Here is an 18,615-nt window from a genome sequence, read left to right on the forward strand (position 1 = left end):
GTAGGTACATTCATCAAGTTTACTTTAGCTAGCTATTTTTATTTTATTAAACAAACCAAGTAAATATCATGTTATTTAAAAAAATAATCGATCATCGACCAGTCTTTTGAAGCTTCTTACTAACAATAAATAACTAGCTACATAATGACAGTCGAAATAATGATCTGCATAGTCGCCACTGTCCTTAAAAAACCTTAAATATCTCCTTTTTGATACATCTTCGAATGTTCACTTAACGAAAAACTATTCCAAACTCTAAAAAAAATAATTTTATTACTTATCAAAATAAGAGGAAACACTTAGAAAACCTTATGAGCAAAAGGATCTATTTCGATAAAATATCGAGTACAATATGTCTAAGAATAATAAAGCTAAAAATAAGAAGGTATAAGATAATTACGTTCATAAATAACCTGGAATAGAACGTTCCCGTTCTGTATAATATAGTTAGTTATGTTTTCGGCGGCGGGTCTCGTGTACGCATGAAGGAACCTCTCGCAGTGGGTCAAGGTCTGTCGTGGCGTGATTGTTTGGGGAGCGGCACACTTAACTACCCCTGTCGGCTATATAATATACGAGGCTCTGGCGGATACTCGAGTGCTACTCGCCGCTTACACAACGCACGCTCGCTCGAAGGACTCTATGTAATTTCCATTGTTGCGGCGTCATTTGCGTATAATTGTATTAGATGGCGTTTCACGATGCCAAACTTCATTAATTTCATCGATACAATGACGAAAGCCATAACATTGATATGCATATAACATAGTACACAGGTACGCCGCAGTGTTTTTAATAAAAATTTCAGAGTGGAAAATTCGGATGGCTGGGCGAAGGGCGCGCTACACAGGGAAGGTTTGTAACCCGAGGGAATACCAGTCGTGTCTGTCTGTTAGGGATAAAATTTGTTTTACTAAATTTAGATGCTTTATTTCTAGGCAGTGACGCTAATCACGTACCTGCTACGTAAGCTGCAAAGATACATATTATTATGATGATAGATATAGTAGGTATAGGATATTGATATTGTATTACACTTTCATGTAATGTTAACTTGTTCCGAGTCCATGAGTCGTACTCGTATGACACAAGTTAATACGTGTTGCCATTGTCACTGCAACTGTATTCTGATATCCACCTTGTATGTGTCAAACAATCAAGTGTCAGCAGTAACACTATATGTGCTGTTTATTTGATATGTTACTATGTTAATAAGTTAAAATGCACAATTGGCACAATGTCGCCTCACTTTCAACACGTATCTGGATGCAGTACGTGAAGGCGAGACGGAAGATTAGGCGACAAAACGTCGGCGGACTTATCGACCAATACGTGATTGTAAAGAAAACAAAGCCGTCTGTCGCAGAAACTCAACAAGAGAGCGACTGTAGCGAATACTTGCACAACAATCACTCCCTACAGTCCGTATGCTTTATGTACCCAAGGGGTTTGCGATACCTAAATAAAATGACTCATGGAGCGTGATTCACTTCAGCGCACTACGTGTTGTCACAGTATGCTTGCTTAAGGACAAGCAGAGCACGAAGTGTCGTTAACTTTAACTGTGTACTCAATGGCAACTACTGATTGTGATTTATGGCATACTAGTAGGAAAAATCCTTTTCATGTAGAAAACACTCCATATTTGGTTTGCTTTTTTGACATGATAATGGACTCCATTGAAGAGCAGCTGTCTGCGTCATTTCCAAATCACGCCATAAGCCAAGTATTGTAAATTAGTTACACCTTCTGAAGTAGGAAAATTATTCAAATTGCCATTTAGACATGAACATGACTGACGCTTGTCAAACAAACGATCGGATGCAAAAAAAACAATCACGAAACATGAATTCCGGTTTATTGGAAAAATTTTTAGATCAAAGAACATATTCTGAAGTAAATAAAGCGATGACACGTTATGTGAGGATCACATCATCACCGGTTCATTTGTCGCTGAGCGGTGACTCGTCGACAGCGCGGTGTTATCCGTGAAATCTGAACGCGTGCGCGAACAATGTCATTATTGCTGCTAGCGTCATCACAAAATTTGCCATTAGTAGGAGGCCCCGTCGTAGTAAGCCGACTTAGATGCTTTTCTGGACGGATGGCCGGATGCAGCAAAAGACCGAGGGGACAGGAAATCCAAGGGATAAGCTTTTGTTCAGCAGTGGGACACAGAAACAGGCTAGATAAAAAATAGGAGGCCTCCGTCATACAAGCGATATATCTAACGATGACCAATCGATGCACAATAGTCGAGTTATACAGCTTTCAGCAGAGACCTTGTCTTGCAGAATGCACGGGGAGTCGAATAGCGCCGACACAGCGCGACGCCGGTGACATATTCAAGCGATATTTATACGAATGCTGACCTTGAGACACTGATTATGTAACTAGACACTCCTCGCTAATATCTGCACTCAATGGGAATTAATTGCTTTAATGCGTTACAATAACGAAGAGGCCCGTTTTGTTCTTACTTCCCTCTTAACAATGCGTGAAAGTTGCACCGTTTTTGCATCAGCTTTTTAATTAATATTTCAAACGTGCTTATTTATTATTCATAATTAAAAGGATCTACTGGTTACTGCTAATTAGTTACCTTCTTAATAAGAACAATGAGGAGGAGTGACAAGAATATCATCAAGACCCCAAATATCCTTGAAATCGCTTTTACCGCGTCAGTAAAAAGACCTTTAATTTACACATTTGAATGGACTACCCATATCCATATCCATACTAATATTATAAATGCGAAAGTAACTCTGTCTGTCTGTCTGTCTGTCTGTCTGCTACTCAATCACGCTTAAACTACTGAACCAATTTGCATGAAATTTGGTATGAAGATACTTTGATACCCGGGAAAGGACATAGGCTATATATCATCACGCTACGATCAAAAGGAGCAGAGTACTAGTAAAAAATGTTACATAAACAGGGAAAAATTTCACCCATTCTCTCTTATTGGACGCAAGCGAAGTTGCGCGGGTCAGCTAGTATGAAATAAAAATCTAAGGACGTGAATAACTGAACATCAATCAATCCCTATCGACATTGAAGATCCAATCTCAGCCAACTACTGTCCCGTAAATATTTGCTGGTGCACTCTGATTGATGCTTTTATCTGCGGCTGTTGACCTATCGGATGACAACATCCACATTATGTTCAGTCACAATAGCGCCGAACTGGGAGCAGTGACGCGACTGTTCACCAAATAAGACCTTTTACGGAACTCTATTATCATCGGCTATGGAACAAGAAAACAATGGAAAGTATCGCGTTATGCAAACATATATTATTGGCTTTAATCTAACGAATGTTTTTAAATGGACCCATACCAAAAAAAAATACCACGATGACACAATAAACTACCCAGACTTTAACACTGACAATGCAAATAAATATTTAACTATTTGCTTTTGGAACTTTCTGATTATTCCCAGTTTCTTTTCAGACATTTTAAGGTAAAACTGCTTAACAACTCAAAAGAAAAAGAGTATCTCTTGTATTTCTCATTCCTTACAGAACCTATCTATCGGGGGTGGATGTGGTGACATACCTCCATAAGAAAGTACGAACACCGAATAACATAAGTAAGGTGTATGTCGTGGGCATGTAATGTGCGCAGGAACAGGCGCGGGCCGCCCTCGCGTGACTCAGAGCCACAGTGCACCGCGGCGGGTGCATTCCGCAGCGACATTGTGCTGCTGTCGCCAGCTCGGTGAACGCACCTAACAGTAGCCAGGACAATGACTCCACGTATCACTCCACAGGCACATCGTCATCTCAATGATATTTCATATCTTCCGCCAACACTACACTACGTTCAACGATTCCCTTCATGTCACACAATCGCCATCACTAAATGTCAAAAGCATAACCGCAACTTATCGCTCATAATCTCGTGTAGTATGATAAAATGTTGCCTATAGTTTTTATACAACAGGATATAGAATACGTTTTCCTCCTACACAGATATGAAAAAATATTCGAAGCGCTAAATGCTAGAATAAATATTTGAACGTGTGTACGCAAACCATCTTAGAAATGAGCAATCCTTATAAATAATTGATACTTTAAGATAATGTAGACACCTAACGTTAGTCATCTCTATAATGTGGAATAAATACGCCATAACAACATGCACACTCACGCAGTTTCTATGCATTTTTGTCGAACCAATAGCAATGAAAAGGAACCTTTTCAGTACATACATTTTCTTTAAACATCCATTAACTCCCAACTACTGTTCCTGGGAGACATAATTGCACTCTCAACTTCGAAGTAGGTACTTGGCGACTTTGTCTGATAAACAACCTTTCCGCAGCTAGCTAATTACTAGTGTTACGCAATGTTTGCGACGTGATCGAGGCATTAGATATTATGTGCTAATAGCTCGCGCGACGGAGAAATACACCACATTAGAATTAGATTGAATCCTGCCTCTTCTGCGAAATGTGTACATTTTGCAGTAAAACCTATTAGCTGTGATTACTATAAACTACTTGAGAGATTATTAACTTTCAGTACCACAGTGTTCCTTTGTGTTGAGTGTTTGACACGTGGACTTGTTCGAAAATAATAGTTCCCATAAGAAGCACTACGCGTTGACCCACTTTCAAGCGACTCAATAACAGAGCAGCAAGCGGTCCAAGACCGTCTTCTGTTTAAAACCTTGACGCTGGACTACGACAAACTTCTAAACAATGATTCCCCTAGAGACCATACATAGGATTACATTACGTGAAGTAATCATTAATTCAGCCACGCTATTAATATCTACCTACTAGCCTCGTCAGCATCGAACATGCGACACTACTTACTAACACGTTCCCACAGCTGCAAGTCTTTTCATATTTAATTGTTTCTGAACTTAGTTTCACATGTTAAATGCATAATACCTTAGTTAGAATATAAACAAGTATTTAATGTCCATGCAGACATAAAAGGGCAAAACGAAAGAGAAATAAAAATTTCAATATCATTGCCATTATTGCCAACCAATGTGATTGCACAATAGGGTATAAGATTTCATAAACACTTATTTTAAGTAGGTAGTGCTATAGATAAGAAAGAAAGGGTAAGTACGTTAATGAGTGGTGTGATAGTGATGGTCAGTAGTCAGTATGGTAAGGGGTGAGGGGTGCAAGCGCGGTAAGAGGCGGTAGCTACATGTGTGGTCACTTACGTACAGTGGTGAGCGAGCGAGCATGCGACTCACCTGCAACAAACAAAACAACGTTACCAACGTTACCCTCTTGTTGCTTAGCGTCGATTGGACAAACAGCTCACTGATCAATTCCCTCTATCTGTCGAGACAAAGGACATCAAACGATGGTACAGTCTGCCACCACCACACGTCTTATCTCCATTCAACTTAATTTCAAGGATTAGTCACCTGGCCTAGTGATAGAAAAGATTTTTGATAAGATATCCACCGATCAATATTCTATACCTATCTTTAACAATTCACTCGTAAAACGTCCAGGAATGTATGTGTTGGCAACTAACTTCATAGATAACTGTTTATTGTAAATTTCGAAATGCTCTTAGTCAGTAGTGATTCAAGATTTATTAAGTAAAATTATATGCCCATTGAATAAATCATTGGATGGAAAGTGCAAACGTTGTCTCCTGTTGAATTATTTTTAATTCAGTGGAGCTTTTTGCAATCTAAAGCATAATTGTTGGAGAAGAAACGCTTACAGAATGCAAGTGATGATATTTTTTAAGGGTGACAAAGGTGTTGACATGCGAGGCTGGCGTCTGCCGGCGATAGTCAAGTGTACCCTGACAACAGTTCCGCAAACAAGAGAAGGCTGCGAGCCGTGTGCCGCCGAGCCGCGCGACATACAAACACTACACAACATGCTGACGTGTTTGCAGTCGCCTGCTCCTCCGAGCCTATCACAAACATTGTGAGACAATTAATGACAAACAAACGGCTACATATTTAATTAACCCCATTTTGCGATGGACGAATCCAGTTTCGAATACTAAGCAAGGTAAAGAACCCTTTCCCTTTTTAAATGTCAACAATTTAATACTACGTTGCCAAGAATTACAGCCATACGGACTAGAAAGATTATATTTGTCTATAAATTACTCAGTATTATACATTCATTTTGTGTACGGCGGGTTGATGGAATAATTGAATAGATAGATCGATCATTTAGCATCTCTCGGACAGTAAACATGTTTACCATAAAAAATATAAGAGAGGCGGCCTCGAGCACCTCGCAGTTAGCTCTTGCGCCGGCGCAGGCCTGCGTCACACATTGCCGTAAAAACACACTCATTATGTACTCAGCTTGGGTTTTTCCTCGGTAGGAACTCGCCATTGTTGCTAATAACTCCATCGCGCGATGCTAATCGCACCGCGGCACTGACTTCACATAGTGCTATCAAATCACCGAGTGTCACGTTTGACACCAACAATCGTGTCCAAACACAATGTTGTCAATTTTAGCGGTCAAAGCAGGAAACCTACAAATATAAAACAAATGATATCATGTACCGTGTACCTACATGTGTGTATAACATCCTATTGTTTTTGCTATAGCAAGACTCATGGCCTAATCGCCATTTATATGAACGTCAAGGTTATTGAGCTATTATTACAACGTAAAAATAAAAATTGCATTATGATAATTTTTCTTCAATAGCCGACGGCACGGAAGCAAAAAATGGATTATTTCAGACACCACAATCTTAATCGAGTATACATATTAATGCGATGAAAATAATCTGAAGGATAATTATTTTCTGTAACACTTATATCACTTATAGCATTATAGCACTAACGATAAAATTTAAAAAGACCGAAGACCTAAATTACAATTGAATCGAATAGAAGACGAACTGACGGTATTAGAAAATCCATTTTACGTGTATGTTTTCCAAGAAGAAAACTGTTTAACTTAACAGGTTTTAGTTAATTCAACAGACGCTTAAAATCATAGCTTCCAAACAAATTAAATTATTTAATACATCTACTTGTCAAGGTTAGACGAACTAAGGAAAAAGTTTTAAATAGCACACAAAATGCTCTACTATATCCTTGATATACTTAATTTATAGTCCATTGAAATGTTACATGAGATTTACATTTATTAGAGGACGCAATTTTATTTTTGGAACATGTAGGGGAGGTCAATAGAAGCTTAACTTGAAGTTTGTGGGGTCGCCACCCTTGTCCCCCGGCCGCCATCTTGGAAAAGGGGGTGGAAACGCTTTTTTCGCTATATCTCGGAAACTATGCGTCTTACAATAAAATTGTAAAAGCATAATTTGTAGCAAATTATTTTGTCTACAAATATGTTGCATAACTTTTTGTCCTAAATTAACAATTAAAGAAGTTATAAGCCGAAAAGTGCAATTTTTTTTATAGTTATTTTCTTTATTGCTCTATAACTTTTTTTAGCGACAGCCGCGCGGATGGGTCTCTGAGGTTAAGCTACGCTTGCCGAGGTTGTTTGGTGGATGGGTGACCATCTTACACATATTGAGTTCCTCCCTATTTCGGAAGGGACGTTAAATTGTGGGTCCCAGCTGTCATTTTCGAAGATATTTGACAGTCGTTAACAGTACTCAGAAGCTTGAAAGTCTGGCAACCAGTCTTAACGAGGGGTATCGTTTTATATCCCAGGTAAATGGGTTGTGGAGGTCAGACAGGCAGTCACTCCAAGTAAAACACTGGTATTCAGCTGCATCTGGTGAAACTGGAAGCCGACTCCAACATAGTTTGGAAAAAAGGCTAAACTGATATGAATATATTTAAAAAAATTAACTCGGACCAATCTTGTAGATAATTTTGCGAGGAAAATTTAGCCCCATATTTTTTTTTATTTCATTAATTAGAAACTCAGTAACAGCGCTCCGAAATAGACCGGATTCGGAAAGAAAATTTTTGTAAAAAAAAATCACTATTTTGCTTATAACTTCTTTAATTGTTAATTTAGGACAAAAAGTTATTCAATATATTTGTAGACAAAATAATTTGCTACAAATTATGCTTTTACAATTTTATTGTAAGACGCATAGTTTCCAAGATATAGCGAAAAAAGTGTTTCCACCCCTTTTCCAAGATGGCGGCCGGGGGACAAGGGTGGCGACCCCACAAACTTCAAGTTAAGCTTCTATTGACCCCCCCTACATGTCCCAAAAATAAAATTGCGTCCTCTAAGAAATGCAATATTCGGCCCTCAAATTGTAACATTTCAATGGACTATTACTATGGTGTATTATCTGTGGCGTACCCGTTGCTCCAGTGGCACAGTTAAGTCACACACCTTGTGCGATAAGCAGACAGGAGCTGTTGCCCAACAGTGTACATAACAAACTACTTCTACTTTCACGCAAGCATTTTATACTAGCCCGTTGACAGTTACTGCAATATATCAGGCTAGCCTTTCTTTCAACTATATTGGAGTCGGCCTCAAGTCTCACCGGACGCAGCTGAATATCAGTATTTTACATAGAGCGACTGTCTATCGGACCTCCACAACCTAGTTACCAGGGTCCTAAAACGATATCCTTTGGTAAGACTGGTTGTCAGACTTTCAAGCTTCTGACTACTGTCAAAGATCTTTGAAAATGACAGCCGGGACCCACAACTTAACGCGCCTTCCGAAACACGGAGGAACTCGATATTTATAAGATGGTCACCCATCCACAGAACAATCGCGGTAAGCGTAGCTTAACCTCAGAGATCGATCGATTTTTTCTTCAAGCTCATGTCTAGGGGCCTTCACGAAATGGTCCCAGAAGACAGTATTGGTTTTACTGGGTGTCTCCTGTAGCTAATTAACAAATATTTCGCCATTTAACAACGGCATGACTCAACACTTTTCGTGACCAATAAAAAAAATATTTCGGCTCTGGTTATCATACCTACTGACATACAAATTGTCTGAAAAAACCTCAGCAATACGAAAATCCAGTACCAACAGGGAAGGGGAACCAAAGATGTGATGGAGTAAAACACCTCGCTTTGAACCGACAAAACATATTTGATATGAGGGACATGAACGTTGTGAGTCAAACATGGGTATACGACAACATAAACCATCTAATACGGCTCATTAACATAAGAACATGCAATTCTATCAACATAACATCATGTCTGTATTTTCCCAAGAGATAAGACAAAGGCTTAGTATGTTGCATTAATTCAACAGTGGATCTTATGTACCTACTCAGACACTGTCAATGAGCTTGATCAGATAAGTCTAGCTAGATTATTGTTAGTTACCTGCTCTGATGTAAATAAGAATAAATAATAAATTAACCCAAACAGTGTCCCACTGCTGGGCACTACCTCTCCCTCATTAAGGGTCTCCTCCCTCTTTGAGGGAGGAGTTAGGTCTTGAGTCCACCAAGCTAGCCAACTGTGAGTTGGGGACTTTGCATACGCTCAAGAAGTTTCTAAAGAAGTCTAAGGCATGCAAGGTTGCATCACGATGTTTTCCTTCATCGTTGGAACAAGTGACTATTTCTCTAAAACATATTCACATAACTGGGAAAAGCCATTGGTGTGTTGCCTTGAGTTCGAACACTTCGAACCTGCTACCACTTGCGTGGGAGGTTCTAACTTATACCACTCGGGCATCACTGATCTGCCCTGATGCATTTTTATTCTTACAAAATGTCTCATAGATTACACAATTTTAAGAAATTAAAGTTTTATATTGACCTCTAATTTGTCATTCAGATAAAGATAACCTGTTCGCAGTGTCCACGTGTCGTCTGAGCGTCGTATTGTGTTCAGATAGAGCTGAACGTCGAGACGCAAGTGTGACAATTAGCGGCGCGGCGGAGTCAAGTGGCACCAATCAGTGCACACTGGTTCACGCCTCACTCTCAATCTGGCCGAGCCACTCTCCAGAGAGTACCACTCGCTTCAGCTTTGTGTTCAACAGCTGGACAATATACTACATCCGAAGAGTTGTTTGTCTCATGATCTAGTAGGTAGATCTCAGGAAGGGTAACAGATCTGAAGATATTCTTACAAATGGATGTTTACAATCTGACGAAACTACATGTACAAATGGAGGCAAAGCATCTCATGATCTAGTGGGTGAATCTCAATAGAAGGTCCAGTTCACGATATCCTTACAAATAGACCATTATAACGCTCGGGAAAGACATGTATAAATCAATAAACAAATTTAAAGAGAACGGGCGTTATAAGGGGCGTTGTAGTCTACATATCCCTATATGAGCAAGACGTGATATTATGAACACAACACAGATTGTTTTAACAAGTTGTAGCAGAAACATTAATCAGCGCACGTGTCGCAACCCAGACGGTAGACCTGCTGCTCTTGACTAAGTTTGTACAAACAAAAGAACTTACAAGTACCTAAGTGTTACGTAAATATACTTTGGACCTTTGTTACTTCACATATAGACGACGGGATATGTTCTTTATTAAACTGAGCCCGACGACTAACAAGTATTAGACGGTTTATAATTATAACAGAAGGTGAAGAAATTTCAGGACGTAAAAGTTTGGGAAAATAAAAAATTATTGCTTCGAGTTAAGAGTTTCAGATTAGATGAGCGGAAAACCTGTTAGGACAAAAGCCTAATTTAAAATAAAGCATGCAAAGGCCTTTTATATACTTTTCGCAGTGAATTTTTATCGTAAAAGGACAATAGAGCCTTTTCAGATTCAGATTATTGTAGTTTTGCGTAGGTTTTACTAAAGACTGCTTGAAGGAAAAGTTAAGATAGGTAATTAGATGTTGGCGCGGGAGACAACCTGTCCTCAGATTTCGGATAAAATTTGAAGGTCCAAAGGTTTTAAGTAACGAGACTAGGTTCATTATTATAAAATAAGATGTTCAATTGTAGCGGGTGCGTTGCGGCGCGGCGGCGTGGCGTGCTGCTGTGACGTCACACAGGTGTAGTGATAACACGCGATAAGCGCGCACCTCTCACAGCGCGCTCAAGTAGGCCGAAGTAATCGCCACACACGTCAACACACGGAAACAACAAACGACTACAAACCGGTATAGTTAGTCATTTGAACATTAATCACTTACATAAGAGAGAAATATGGCGCCCACTCGCAACGCGCACCGTTTGTTTTTACAATATTTGTGTACAACCGATCTAGTGTTTGTTACTAAGCAGCACAATATAGTTATATTGTGATATATGCTAATTATTGTAAACATTCACGCGGAGCCTTCCAACAACCTTCGCACAAGTTGAATCTAAATCAGAATTTCCACAAGTTATCATACAATGTTTTGGTAAAACGCACACAGATACGTGACAGTAAACATAAAACTGTGTATGCAACTGCAGCGGGACAGGTTTTCCTATAGTAAAATGATGGTTTTCGGCAACAATATAATAGGAACGGACCTGCAGAAGCATGAGACAGTGTCGTCGAGGTCGAGAGGGAGCGCGTGCGGCGTCGGGGAGGGTGCGGGCGAGGGTGGCACGCTGCGGTACTTGACGTGCAGCACCCGGCGCGCCGCGCGGGCGCCGCTCCTGCGCAGGATGCCCACCGGCCAGCGCCGCCCGGAGCTCTCCTCGCCGCCGCCGGACTCGCTCATCCTGCGCACCCACGCCTTCACCACCATGCACGACACCTTGCACTGCACTCGGGACACCGACACGAAACCACCGCCGCGGCCGACGCTACGCGAGCCGACGGGGAAGCGCTACGAACCACTCTGTCGCGAAAAAAACGGCGCTCACGTTTGCGCGCCGCGGGCGACTGACGGCGGCGGCGAGAGGCCGAGAGGACGCGCCGGCGCCGGCCGCCGTGCGCGGTGACATCACGCGTTATCAGCACACCTGTGCCGCGACTGCCGCGACGCCGGCACCGCTACACCACCGCCACCGCCACACAACCGTGTTTACGACCCGCGATCCACTTGCAAGTATAAACAACCTACCGCTGCCGCATGCCGTGTTGTGACAACCCAAACGGCTCATGTTCGAGCACATTTCCTTTGTCACCACTCACCACGTATAAGCGTCGCGTCGTCGAGTTTTCACGCAAAATAATAATCTCTTTGAGTTTATTGTCTTCACTGAACACTCTTCAGCTTCTTGCCACTTAAGATGTTAAATATCCTTTTTACTTCTAATGATCATCCAAGACAGTTCGATGGTCGATATGCGCCCTATATTGATAAGGATTTTCTATAAAATTAATGGTCGCCCTTGGTATAGCATTGCAGTGGTGTTCGCCAACGGTGGCCACCTACATTTGTCATGGCACACGAGGCTACAGTCTACACGCACTCGTGCTCTTATCGTAGTGGATTCGATCGTCTAGCGATATGGCTGTGAAGCTAGTGTTCCCGAGGCCTATAGGCTTTTAGGCCTAAAATTAAGCCTATTAGTTCTTTTTTATGGCCATGATAGACTACTAGGCTTTTAAAAGGCCACTCATTTTAAAAAGCCTACTAGGTGTTTAAAAGGCTACTCATATTAAAAAGCCTATAGGTTTAAAAAAGCCTAAATAGCCATTTAGGCTTTATTTCCGACTGAAGTGTTTTTCGAGTAGTAGGCTTATTATAAGGCTATAGGTATTGTTCAGGTTATGGCTTAGTATGAATTAAACAAGTATTTTTGTATTGTATTTATTTTCAAATTAAATGAAAACTGAAATGAAAAATGAAAAATGAAATTGGAAATAATAAGTATCTACTTGTTATACATTATTTGCGACAGTGCGACATTCAAACTTTGCTTGAGTAAGATCAAATACGCGCTGGCCCAATGTACGGTTAATACTCAGACACTCAAAGTAAACGCTTATGTTTTAAATCGTAACATTAAGTTTACGATTATTATACTTTATACTCGAATAATAAATAAAATAGACCTAGCCTAAAGGACGAAAAATCAATATAGGTTTCAGGCCTTTCAAGCCTTTTTAATATGCGCCTAGCCTATAAAAAGGCTAAAAGCCTATAGTCATCGGGTGGACAAAAAAAGGCTATGAAAAAGGCCTAGCCTAAAGGCCTAAAAGACTTTTTAGGCTTTTATTCCGCTGTAGCCCCACATGCATAGGCTAGTCTTAAAAAAAAGCCTAAAAGCCTATAGGCCTCGGGAACACTATGTGAAGCACGCTCCGTGCCGCCCCGTGCTACCTACACAAGCTCTGAAGAACGACCGTGCCTCGCTGGTAGCGGTTTAGTTTATTCGACGGCCTTTTCGGACTAAACGCTATTCTTTATCCGAAATAAGGAGTCCTACTACAAAAAAAAAGCGAAACAAATGTTCGATATAAGTGGCCAAATTTGGAAAATGAATCAGAATTTTTTTATTCGATTTTCATGGGCAACCATTACGCAGGACATTATTTCCTCCGTTTAAACATACTTTCAATTTCTTTTGTTGCTTTTGACGATGAACGTGTGTAGCGAGATAAATCAGACATTGGGCTACATACCAGGACATACTCATAGTGATGAAAGCAATTTATCGATACTTTGTGAAGCCGGCTACGTATCAAAGGCTTAAAGATCAGATAGTATCGGTCATCAGATATACGCTCCAGCTATTTTTTAATAACTTGCGATCTGACAAAGGCAAGACTTGTTTTTGTTTAATTTTGAATAGTAAATCATGCAGGTTACTGTTTATTTTTCCAAAATATGCGAGATAAGCACCGATTTGAATAACTTAAAATGTCAATTCTTTCTCCTTCATCCAAAGGCAGCTGAAGATCTTGGTTTCCAGTTTCCTCTCTTGCTTTTTTCTTAATAAGTATTTGGTGGCACACATTTTTTCTTTAGTAAATAAAGTATTCAAAAATGTATGTAACATTTCAAACACGTTTTTTATAACACTTTCTAGCGCTTTTCTACAAAATCCAACTGGCGCAGTGGAGGAGGCCGGAAAGTGACGAAATCATATTGGCTGTTTATTACGACCTGATTTCTTTCCCCCCGACGATGTTTCCGCTTAAACGGTTAGGGCTCCAGCGAAGCCTCAAATTGAGTTTTACAGGTGGAACTCAATCGAATTTAGTATTAAGTACTGTAGCAGAGAAAGTAATGTTCTTGACCTGTTAAGATGATTTCAAACCATGTTTGTTTGTTTTTATATCGGTAGTAGAAATATTTTAACTACGAATAGTCAATAGTGTCAAAATATTTTTTTTTATATTCGTGTATCGGCTGCAGGCAATTTTGTGATAACGTCATTAAATTTGTGGTTTATCCTTCATAGCAACAACATAAGGAAATAACGGAAACTCCGTCATAACTAATCGTAGAGAACTAGTTATCGATGTACGTAATTCTATTCACAAACTGTTAAAAAAAACCCGACTGCGAAACTAAGAATATAATAAAAAGCAGAAATATTATTTAATTCATTTCCTGTTATTTTTGTTATGAAATACCTTAACCATATTCATTAGCGATACTGGCCCTATAAAGTAGTTATCTGGATTTAATGACGGAAAATATATAAAACTAATATAATATGAAAACATGGCTGACCTATGACAGATTATTGTAAATCTAAAAATGCATTAATTGACTAAGCAATAATATTAATATGTAGCATTTTTGACACTAGTATTGAAATTATACAGGTATTAACAAATAAACAAAAACTAAAATAGGTAAATTCACTATCATTGTCTAAATAAACTAAAATAGGTAAATTCACTACCATTGTCTATCAAAAGTGTCAGCATTTGACCAAAATTAATAAATGATTTGATTTAATTTTTTGAACAACTTCTGCTGTTCTATGACCACAAATGGATAAACAACACCTTTTCCCAAAAGAGGTACTTAGTCCGTACATGATATCTCACACTATCCCTTCCTCAAGCTTTAGCTGAAGTAGAGAAATGGATGAATATTTAAATAAACAAAATAGGGCTTTAGGCTAAGTCACTGTTTCATACAATAGTACCTGGGACACAAAGACATAATAAATAAATAAATTTAACCCATTTATTTCCCACTGCTGGGCAATGGTCTCCTCCCGTAATGAGGGAGAGGTTAGGCCTTGAGTCCACCACGCTGGCCAAGTGCGGGTTGGGGACCATGCATGCCCTCAATAAATGTTTTAAACAAATTTGTAAGCATGCAAGGTTTCCTCTCGATGTTTTCCTTCATCATTGGATAATAACTTCGAAAAGTCATAGATATGTTGCCTCGGGTTCGAACCTGCGACCACTTGAGTGGGAGGTGTCAACTTATACCACTCGGCTAATCGGCTATCACAAATAATGGTTAGTTTTACTAATCTTAGCATGTGGAGTAAGCTTTGATATTTCATCATATTATTATAAACTACCATACCATAAGTTGTTTATAAACTTATTCATTGTCCGGAGTAAATATAATTTCAACGTCCATTCATTCACCCACAACTGTTCTACTTATGTTCAGATTTATACAAAACTCATAAGTAAAGCCACAGTAAAACAATTAATAAAAATAAATACCATAATAACTGTTTTAGCTGAGTCATTGTTTCAGTTCCAAAACAAATGGAATTCTCTTTCAAATTAATATCAGATTGCGAGAACTGGGTAAATAGGTTAAGAACAAACCACATTTTTCACCAAAAAAAGTTACTTATTCATACCCTGCATTGGTCGGTTTCTAGAAAATTCTTTGCCTCATAATTAAAAAGAAATACAATTTATTTTATTGATATTTATGTGTGCAAATTTTTTTATGACAATATATTTACCCTTTGTTGGGAAAAGGTCATCGACCCATCTTACATCAGTCCTCCAGAGAGGTGTGTGTTATTATTATTAAAACATAATATTCAAATAGTAAAAAACACAGACATATTTATGACATCGCAGATGAATTAACATACATATCCTACTATACATAGATAAGTGAAAAACATTGTTGAAAAAATGATGCGTATATAATTAGCTAATTGAAGATGACAATGTGATGTCACCACATGTGGTGGATAACAATCAGCTGAGTTTGTTTATGTTTTGCCTTATCTATGACAACACTTGTATACAATACAGTTACTACAATTTTCAACCAAGTTCTGACAGGCATGTTTTTTGTTATTAAATAATACATTTTTCAACTTATAGTGTTTACAATGTAAACATTGTACGCATTGGTGTTAAATGATTAAAATTATTTTGCATTAATATTTAAGATAAGAAACAAATTGATTGGTTATAATTTAAACCTAAAGGGTGATGCAACAGCATTTTTTAGTGCCTGGTGTCAGTCAGAAAGTATCCCATCTAGGATAGTCATATGGTATTCTTACTAGACTAATAGTGTAAGTCTAGAGTGTGTAGTACTTAGTGATAAGTTGTATTTGCTAAAACAGTAAGTTTTGGTCTAGTTGACATACTTTTATCTAGCTATTTAATATGTTGTAAACAGGTGAAATACAGAAATTTTATGTGTCCAGTTATGAATAAGAATAGGAGGGATTACAGGGACAAAAGTAGTGTCATAACTAAATGGTGGGTTTAATCAGAAAAGTTTTCCTTTACTTTCAACTACCTAGGGATGCTTTACAGTGAAGGAACAACTTTAGTATGAGAGACACTGCAGTGTTTGAGCGATGTGTGTCAAGTGTAGAGGCATACGACACAAGTTTGGACGACGAGACGAGTGAGAACGTTGTGAAAGGAGCGTGCAGTGAACAACAAGTTGCGTTGTGTCGTGTGAACAATGGCGTGCGGCCACTCACCCCATGAACCAGTCGACGGTGTCGCGCAGGTACTCCGGTAGTCGCTCCAGCTTGACGGATTTCCTCCGACTCGCTTCTCAACCAAAAATAACAGCACTTTAGCGCAATTGTCCCGATAAGTCCGCGCCTCAGCCGCACACAATCATCAACTGTCTCATCACACTTCGCGGAGATAACCGACAGATTGCGGCTAACTGTACTCTTTAACGAGTTGAAAATCTGGTGTGAAGTAGAGCGTGTCGTCGTCACAAAACCCTATCATTGAAAATTTTCACTACAACGATCTAAGCAGCTGAGCTATAATCGCCATGTTGCGCAACTGAAATATTTTATTTTTAGAAAAAAATGAGCTTGCCAAACGCTTAATGTGTACAATTACACAGTGAAAGAGTCATATAAACTAGTTAAACTATAAACTATTTATCTCACAAACTTAAACACTTCCTATTGAAAAATGCCAGATAGCGAACAAACAGAAACAACATTTCATTTGTGTAATTTTGGTCGACATCATTTTATAAACGGCAACACTGCATTTACTGTCATTTGGGATGTGATCATTTTATTCTCGAGTGAAAGTAGGTAGATAAAAGTTAATTAGTTTGTGTTGAAAGAAAATGCCTAGGTGGTTTTTTTTTAACCTTGTTAAAAGTTACTTCAAAAAACATTATCAGTATCTTTATTAATTAATCGGGGCGTAGTTCGGCAGATACTGAGTTATCCATTGCAATGTAAACAATAGAAGTATGTATAAGTATAGTAACACTGTTTTTAAAAGCACATGGTATATTTTTCCGGACGTCTATGTCGCGCTGTCATTAATGTCAAATTTTGTGTCGATCTTTCTTCACGTTAAAAAAACGCATTGATATAAACATACTTCATTAATTTCTTAACTAAATCCTATATTTTCACAATGTTCCGTCTACCTTACGGTGAAAGAGTTGACCCCATGGAGGAGAAGCGCCAGGCGCGTGAAAACACAATAAGCAGCGTGATCACTTTCTGCGTACTTTGTGCTGCTATTAGAGTGGGTAAGTAATGCTAAAATATGTAATCATTAAGGTTATAAGTTCTAGGAGGTATAATTATTTAGTAATCACCATGCATGTAGCATGTATACATTTATAGGTTGTAACTTGTATATTTCACATTATACAGTTGTATAATCGTATATTCTGAAGTAATTAGCTACAGACATTTCCTTTAATATCAGTTTTAACTTCAGTGGCTTTCGGTTACGAATTGGTTAAAGTGATGACTGCTTCTAATAGATGTGATCCTTGTGGCCGAAAAAAATAATTACAAAAATACAAGTTTTATAATACAGGTTTGTCTTTACTTAAGTTGTTGTAGTTAACTACAAACAGTCTTTATATCTAAAATGGTGTATTTTTTTTTACAGCTCCATTGATCCTTGAACACAGTGGCTTCCAACCGTAATGGCAACACTCGCGCTGCATCAGTTATGTAAAGTTGATCCTAATGAGCTGGATATCGGTCAGCAGTTTGACTGAGACTCGAGTCATGAATATTAGATTGTTACTATCTATTCAATAAATTTTAGTTAATTAAAATTCTACTGTGATTTTATTGTATATCCCTATTCTATAGCTGAAGTCTGTACATACTCTTTTGTCCTACAATCAGTTTATGTCTAACCAAATCACTGTTCAATGTTTTGATTAGGAATTAACACATGTATATACTTTTTATATAAAGCTTCAATACAAATAGTCTACAAAATATATAACTCTACAATTAGTAAGTAACTTAGAACTTATGGATTGAGTAGTAGTAGTGATATAAACTTTTTTCTCACCATATATCATGATAGTGTTGCTATGGTTGTTACCTGGGATGGCATATTGGCAGGACAGTGCGCCAATTACAGAGATACTTCAGGAAACAGCAGTGATATGAATGGAGAA

At 38.6% G+C, this 18,615-nt stretch overlaps 1 protein-coding gene and 1 long non-coding RNA gene across 4 annotated transcripts in view; one reads left to right on the forward strand and one right to left on the reverse strand.

Annotated features, from left to right (window-relative positions):
- Mob2 (MOB kinase activator 2) overlaps positions 1-17,042 on the reverse strand; it is a 69,580-nt gene extending 52,538 nt beyond the window's left edge. The window contains exons 1-2 of one of the 3 annotated variants that reach the window (XM_076116182.1): positions 16,685-17,042; positions 5,190-5,222 (exon numbers count right to left, since the gene is read on the reverse strand). Coding sequence is in view for 2 of the 3 variants with exons in the window: in XM_076116178.1 (XP_075972293.1) it covers positions 11,378-11,598 (221 nt within the window). In the remaining variant the exon portion in view is untranslated. Of the gene's footprint in view, positions 1-5,189; positions 5,223-11,377; positions 11,750-16,684 lie in introns of those variants that run through there. The other 2 variants (XM_076116183.1, XM_076116178.1) reach the window with 2 other exon arrangements.
- Positions 17,043-17,237: 195 nt separating this feature from the next.
- LOC142974063 (uncharacterized) lies at positions 17,238-18,261 on the forward strand. The gene is made up of 2 exons (XR_012959539.1): positions 17,238-17,718; positions 18,090-18,261. It is a non-coding gene; the product is annotated as an uncharacterized LOC142974063 (long non-coding RNA).
- The last annotated feature ends 354 nt before the right edge of the window (positions 18,262-18,615 follow it).

Source organism: Anticarsia gemmatalis, chromosome 7 (assembly GCF_050436995.1).
Source record: "Anticarsia gemmatalis isolate Benzon Research Colony breed Stoneville strain chromosome 7, ilAntGemm2 primary, whole genome shotgun sequence".
Lineage (NCBI taxonomy): Eukaryota > Metazoa > Arthropoda > Insecta > Lepidoptera > Erebidae > Anticarsia > Anticarsia gemmatalis.